Genomic DNA, 7,720 nt, shown 5'->3' with positions numbered 1-7,720 from the left:
TTAGCAGAGACAGGGATCATCTACTTGCGGTGGTTGAGTGAAGGAAATGTGGTCCAGGAGCTAAGGGGTGGGATGCTGACTGTGTTTAGAGACAGGGGCTATCCACTTGCGATGGTTGAGTGAGGGAAATGTGGTCCAGGAGCTAAGCGGTGGGATGCTGACTGTGTTTGCTCTCTTCAGATGCCTCTATACAATCCCAGACTACTCTTCAAGGTTTTTGAGATTACAAAATATATCCATAGAGGAATCAGAAACTGTCACGGGAGCTTGGCACAATGGTTCTCGGGATTAGACGAATGAAGAAGAAAGGTATGGGAGGGGGTATGGAAGAGCAACAAGGGTTAATTGATTTGATTAATGCAAGGAATGAACAAATGAAAAAAAAAACTGACTGGGAAAATATGGATCTTACTTCCCCAATACGTGAAAGGATGGGCAACCAATCACACAACATGACTAGTGGAGAAGGCTGCCATGACAGCTTCCATAAAGGAAGGGAAAAAGGACAGACACCAGCTTTGAACCAAGAACTCGGAGATGTGCTTTCCTCACCCCTACCTTTCTTCCTTGGGAATGTATGGTCAAGTCATGTCCCACGTGTCTTACCTCAAAACAAGCTCGCAGAAAGGGTGTGCGTGAAAGTCAACTTTAATTATCCACATTTGAGTCATCCAAGAATTGCCTCAAGGAGGGCAGTGAGGAGGGTCCTGGGGAAAGGGGCCTTAAATGATGAGATCTCGGTCAGCAACAAGGTTGAGGCCCACAGTGGGGAATGACCCAAAAAAAAACCCAAAAGAGAATAAACAAGGGAATTGAAGTCAGGCTGGAGAGACCTAGTGCCTCCCTCCCTGCCTTCCTTCCTCAAAACTTAATAACTGCTTGATTTGCGTAAGCCTTCTCCGTTGGTGACTCAGCCCAAGGGTTGCTAGCCTAAGCCCCTGGCTCCCACATACAGCGTGTCTTCCCTCTGTGACTTTCCACTGTACCGGGGGTTGGAGAAGAATGGCATAGCTTTGTTCATGTTCCTGGAAGCACTACAGCAACCAGCTCTGCACAGGTGGGCCTCCGTCATTCAGTTCATAGTATGTTACCCCAGCAACTAATGCAGGTTTAGGGACTCTAGCTGCCATGCTGCAGGGATGGGGACCTGTTTTCCTGGAAGGCATCAGGGGCTAGGACCCACTTCTTACAGGCTGTCTCTAGATGGAGGATGTATATGGGTGGGGGGGGGGAAGCAGGAAGGGATAATTGTCAGGTCTATTGCTACTATCCAAATCCAGGCCCTCTCTATTCCCCTGGACCAGTATGGTCCTCTCACATACTGTTTTCATTTTGCTCTTCTTACTGTTCCATTACCCAACATCACTGTAGTGGTTTTTTTGTTTTGTTTTGTTTTGTTTTGTTTTGTTTTGTTTTGTTTTAAGAGCAGGGATTTGCTCTGTAGCCTTGAACTTACACTTTTGCCACCTCAGCTTCCTGAATCCTATGATTACGAGTATGCAACACCATGCCTCACAAGTAGGGCAGTCTTGGAATAAAGTACAAAGTGTGTCCTGTGGGCCCCTACATGGGCTTCCTTCTCCATCTTCATCTCTGTCCCTGGATGGTCTGCTCCTCTGATGGTCCATGGCATTCTTGCCTCTGGACAGTTGTGGTTGCAGTGCCTTTCCTTTGTGCTTTCTTTTGCCTGTCACTCTCTTATAATTTGTCTTATCCCTACACAAGATTTTTTTCAGTATGGAGAAGTCTGATGTTTGGAGCAGCCGCACCCCCAGGCCTTGAGAAAAAGGGCAAGAATCACACAGGGCAATCTGGAAATGGGGGTGGGGGAGGGGTGCTGGGTTTAGTGGCACAGACAGAGCATGGCAGGTTGAGAGAGTTATATTACCATCCTGTGCCCTGGATTTTCATCTGTAAAGACATTAGGTGGGTCATTTCTAGTCTGGATTCCAAGGAGATGAGCCTTGCTCAGGCACTAAAGCAAAGCAAGGCAGAGGATGAAGTTAAAGGCTCTGCATCGTGCCTTCACTATTCTCATGGGTTTTCTGTTTCTGAACTGACAACCCTTCAGTTTTCAATTCCTGTTTTTAAAGATTTAATTATTTACAATGTATACAGTATTCTGACTAGATGTATGCCTGAACACTAGAAGAAGTCACCAAATCTCATTATAGATGGTTATGAGCCACCATGTGATTGATGGAATTGAACTCAGGACTTCTAGAGGAATAGCCAGTGCTCTTAATCTCTGAGCCATCTCTCTATCTCCTCAATTCCTGTTTTAAACTAAAGCCTGACGTATGATTATTCTGTTTTTGCCCTCTTTAGAAGCTCCCAGCAGCTGTGTCATGCCCACCCCTCCTCTACCTTTTGGGTGCAAGAGTTTGTTTTATCCTAACACCTACTCCCTCTTTTGTTCCTGCCCCCTTTCCCCATTTGAACATGCCCTTGAATGTTCTAGTCTTCCTTAGGAAAACTGAGCTCCTCACCTTGGCGAGGTGGGTTGCCTCTTGTTTCGGGGCCTTTGGACCAACTCTGGTGGCAAAGCATCGGTCCCTGTTCACCTTGACTGCTGGACTCTAACTGGGGAGAGAAGTCAGGAGTCAGGAAAGAGGCAGTCAGGGGGATGAGATGGCCTTAGCGGGAAAGCCAAGGAATCTAAAGTTAAGGCTTTACAATTTGGTGAATGATAAATGGTCTCACCTTGGAGATAAGAGTTGAAGTTTCTTCTCTTGCTTGTCCCTAGAAGAGGCAAGGACGGCAGGAGGAACGTAGGCTTGCCAACGTCTCCCTCCTTTTGCAGGTACGATTATCCCCCCACCATGGGACTGTTCCCCACTGATCCTAGAGCTGCCTGCTGGAGTACAGTACTTCTGATAGGTTCTACGTAGTACCCTAAATAGCAGGGGCCTGTCACAGGGTTTCTTGCCTCACGCCAGTGGTTGCAGTGGGGGAGAACTGCCTTCCCATCCTTCTGGCATGGATTCTGGAGGTGGAGCCGGGTGAGGTGCTCCACCCTTTTGGTCATTAATTCTTGAGCTATCTCATCTGTCCAGAACAGGCCTGTATGGTGAAAGGATGGCGTGAACTGACACCAGGGGCCAGAATAATCTCTCCCGCAAGTATATGTAAGACCACATTTGATGGAGAAAGTTAAGTGTCTTGGAGTAGAAAGGTTGCTGAGCACATCCCTGGCACATTGTATCTTATGAATCTACTGAGTCACTTATTTACACAGTAAGATTATTCTCCCTTAGTGAAGCTAAGGATGGAAAAAAGTATTAAACAAAACAAAACAAAAACAAAAACCCTCAAACCCCTCCAAGGCAGTGACGCACACTTAGCTGTTTTATTAATGCAAGACTTACTAATACAAGATTGCTGCTTTTCACATCCATATACAGTAGGTTAGGCTGAAATTCAAGAACTACATTTAATATTTGGGGGGGTTTCAAGACAGGGTCTCTCTGTGTTAGCCTTGGCTGTTCTGGACTTGCTTTGTAGACCAGGCTGGCCTCGAACTCACAGCGATCTGCCTGCCTCTGCCTCCCGAGTGCTGGGATTGAAGGCATGGACCACCATGCCTGGCTTTACATTTAATATTTTATTTTGTGTGTGTGTGTGCATGTTCATGCAGGTATGTGTAGGCCAGAGCATCTTCCTCAATCACTTTTCTTTCTTTTCTTTTTTTTTTTGAGACTGATTTTTTATTGACATTTAATTTCATTCTATGTTTATCATTATCAATACCATCATTATCATCATTGTGAGTGTGTATGTACGTACATGCGCACATGGTTGCTGGAGGCCAGAGTAGGAGTTATATCTTTATATGGGTTCTGAAATTTGAACTCAGTTCATCCAGCTTGGCGGCACATGCCTTTACCCACCTAAGCTATCCCATTGGTTCTTCATCTTTTTTTTTTTTTGGACAGGGTCTTTCATTGAATTTATTAGGCTAGAGTAATTATCCAAAGAACTCTGGGGATCTTTGCCTCCCCTGCCACCCACACCCACCATTGCACTGGCTTTACAGACACATGCTCCTGGCTTCTGTATGGGTGATGGGGATCCAAACTCGGATCCTCATATTGGATGGCAGACACTTTGCAACTGATCCACCTCCCCTGACCTAAGCTTTACTGTTTCTGACAGAGTCCCTGCTGATTACACCTGTTTGCTAGTCTAGGATGCACCTTGAGATGTATTGCTCTAAGGAACCACACACTTCTTAAAGCATTGTGCATAATAATGTGGACTCAAGGCAGATTTTATCTCTTACCTACATGCACGTGAACCTCTATGGAAGGGTCAGCTGTCCATCTCTAATGGACTCCTTACTCCCTCCCATCTCTCTCCTTTGTTACATAGTTCTCCCTGATTCCTACACAGGGGCTGGGATGTGCAGCTGGTCCCTCAGCTGAGTACTTAAGTAGAGGTTGGGATTCATCCCAAGGACTTGTGTGCTGTCCTTTTTCGAGGTGCTCAAGCGCCAACAGTCTCTTGTCTTGTTACCTTCCCACTAAGGTGATTTAAAAAAAACAGCAACAACAACAAAAACCAAAGTAGAGATATCCAAGCAAGAGAAATCCTGCCCTCTGTCCAATAGCTCCTCACTACTCTCCCTCATATCTGACCGGTGTGCCATCTCCGTGCTCCAGCTTTCACTTATTGTGGGGTACAATCTGGTGGAGTATAAGTTGTAAGAGCCGGAATACTGGAGCAGTAAATCCTTGGAATGGCCAAAACTGCCCCAATCCTACTTGGCCCTGACCATCTAAGGGCAAGATAGTGCTGTCAGCAAGTACCTTGGTCAGAATTACTTCAAATCCCAGGTGAAGAGAAGCCACCACCTTTCCCCTCATTATGAACACAAAGCCAAGTCCTTTCCCTCCTTTAAGTGCCCCTCTGTCATTTTCTCCTTCATCGTCACCAGGCCCTGAACTCCACTCACTCTTTGTTGCTATTGTTATTGTTGTTTGATATAGGCCCTCATGAAATAGTTCTAGCTGTTCTAGAACTCACTATGTAGACCTCGAATCCACAGAGATCCGCCTGCCTCTGCTGGGATTAATGGTTTGTGCCACCGCGCCTGGCTTCCTTTCACTCTTGGTATCAATATCCAGGCAAGGACCAAGCACACAGAATACACAGTATCCTGTGAAGGTGCAGAAAATCCTGGAGAACTGCCCAATGTGGTGGACAATCCGATAGACAGGCGGAGTGTGAGCTGCACCGTAAGGAAAGCTTTGAAGGCAGGAGGGAGGGATTAGAGGAAAAGAACTGAAATCCTAAGAAAGAGAAAGTACCATCTCCCCTAGTATCTCCAGGGAGGTGGGTGTCAGATTACCCTCCATTCCTAAATCTGTAGCTCTGCAAGAGCACAATACAAAAGGACTTCATTATTTGTATGCTACTTATAAATATCCTCCTATACACTTTGTTTTCAGTTGCATGTAGTGTGTGTGTGTGTGTACACTCACACATGTGCACACATGCATATAAAAATATGGGCCACAGCATGAATTTGGAGACCCGAAGACAACTTTAATAGTCAGTTTTCTCCTGCCACGTGGGCCCTAAGGACTCCACTCAGGTTGTCAGGTGGCAGGTGTCTTTATCTGCTGAGTGCTCCTGCCAGACCCTTTTTGTATATTTTAAATAATCTCCCAATTAGTCGCAATAGCTAATATAATGTAAATAGTTGTTTTAAGCCTCACTTAGAGAATAATGACAAGGGGGCAAAGTAGGCATTCAGTCCACAGTTGATAGAATTGAAGATGCAGAGTTCCATGACGAAGAATGTGGGGCAGGGAGGGCTGACTGTGTTCATAGATGTGTAAGGTCTGAAGGTGGAGATCTCTTCCCCACCTCAAACTCACGGTTTGCCCAGCTGTGTGTAGGAGAAGGGCAGGGATGAGGGAACCTCTGGTTCTTGTTCTAGATAAGTGAGTAGGGCTAGAGGAAAATCTCCCTGCAACACTTCCATTAATTCAAAACAAAACAACAACAGAACCCGAGTCTTACTAAGTATCACAGGCTGGACTCGAATCCTAGGTCTTCCGAGAACGCGCAATTCTCCACCTCACCCCATTCAGATGGATGCCCCAATGCAATTTCCTGGCCCTAGACAGAAGTAGAACTTTTAGTGTCCTGGTAAAAAAGAGAACTTCCAGAGGAGAGGCAATGTATGTCTGCGACAGTGTTCACAGAGCGGTAAATGGAAGGGTAGGGGCGTGGAGTTAACCCGGAAGTACTGAGTGGCTGGAGCTGTCCGTGGTGCTGAGAGGCAGGAGTAGTGGGTGGTAATGAGTGACACCTCCGTAGCTGCACTTCACACGCCACCCCCATTCTACCCCATGTCCACCACCGCTCAGCCCTCCGCTTGTCTGTCACCAGGCCTCCACCCACAGTGCTTTGCGAATCCCCTGCACCGGTTTCCAAACCCCGGGGTCCCGCCGGGACTTTGTGCGGGGTGGGTGTGGAGGTGGGGTCTGCGCAGGTATTTTCTGAGATTGCGCAGTCTTGTGCCTGACTGTTGTGAAGAGGGCGCGCGCCAACCTAGCGCCCCCCTCATCCCGCCCCCAATTCCTGAAACTGGGTTCCAGCTCTTGGGCTCTGCGGGTTTACCACCGAGCCTTGATTTCATCTCTCATGCCCACTCACCTACTCCCTTGATTCCGGACCTTGTACCCAACTACAAACACTCCTGGTCCTCCACCAATCCCTGTCCTTCTCTTTCCTGGCCCCTCAGAAACGTCTGCGTGTACCTCGGCAACCCTTGCCTCATCTGTCTTCCTCACCTTTTCTGAACCCCAAATCTTTCCCTGGGGCCGCTCCTTCTATACCTTGACTTTCTGCATCTCACTCTTGTCATCCTAAACAGTTTTCTTCCTGAGTCTCTTAGCCTGGAAAGCTAGATCCTGTGCCCTCAGAATTGTCTCTGGCTCTGCCCGCACCCGACCGGGTTTCCTTTTGACCGTGGGCACTTATGTCGCTGCAGCTGCCTGGACAATTGTAAAGCATTGGGAAGCAGACCGGTAGCTGAAGCCCCCCACCCGCGAGCCCGCGGGCCTCAGTGAGCTCTGCATCTTCACTGGACCCGAGCTCTCGCTGGGGCGGCGGGAGGCGGGGCAAGGGAAAGGGCGGGTGTGTAGGGCCTGGATGTCACTTTCCATCTGCTAGCCAGGCAACAACAGATCTGCAGAGCCCACCTCTGCAACTCGGCCGGCCAATTGCCATCAGGCCTGCCCCTGCAGCCGCCTACTCAAGTCGGCCATCCCCTTACGGCCTCCATGTGACCTTTTGGAATTTCTGTCCCCAACCTCTACACGCTTTCGAGATAAGCCTCCGTTTTGTCTCCGAGGAGGGAGAAGCTGCTTGTTTATGAGATGGGGGTGGGAACGGAACCGACTTCATGGGTGTGCTTGTGATAGGTAAATATAAACTGCGGGGCAAGAGTGAGCGCTCAGTATGGCCAGTGTCCCTTCACACTCATTTTATCTTCATCCATTTAAAATCTCTTAGCAACCATATGGGTTCAGCCCGCAAAACGTCGAATGCCCATCCTCATTTTCCCACAGCCACTGCGGTTGTCCCAATCCAAACCACGGTACTCTTTAAAATAGATGCATTTCAATCACTAACCGCCTGACCCACAGTTTCCTCCTGTAGGGGCAGCGTGCCACGTTTCTAAGCTCCAGTGTAAGAAGTTTTGCTG

General features: G+C 47.9%; 1 protein-coding gene across 1 annotated transcript; it reads right to left on the bottom strand.

Annotated features, from left to right (window-relative positions):
- Window positions 1-722: 722 nt before the first annotated feature.
- On the bottom strand, window positions 723-7,091 carry RESP18 (regulated endocrine specific protein 18; the record flags this gene model as incomplete). The annotated part of the gene is given in 9 exon segments (XM_084779543.1): window positions 723-788; window positions 2,490-2,579; window position 2,583; window positions 2,704-2,742; window positions 2,930-2,955; window positions 2,957-3,088; window positions 4,764-4,777; window positions 6,981-7,052; window positions 7,055-7,091. Coding segments are annotated over 9 exon segments (477 nt in total).
- Between the last annotated feature and the right edge of the window lie 629 nt (window positions 7,092-7,720).

This window comes from Acomys minous, assembly GCF_964271855.1.
Source record: "Acomys minous genome assembly, chromosome: 4".
Classification (NCBI taxonomy): Eukaryota; Metazoa; Chordata; class Mammalia; order Rodentia; family Muridae; genus Acomys; species Acomys minous.
Note: the sequence above shows the minus strand (reverse complement) of the source record. Positions and strands in the feature narration are given on the sequence as shown.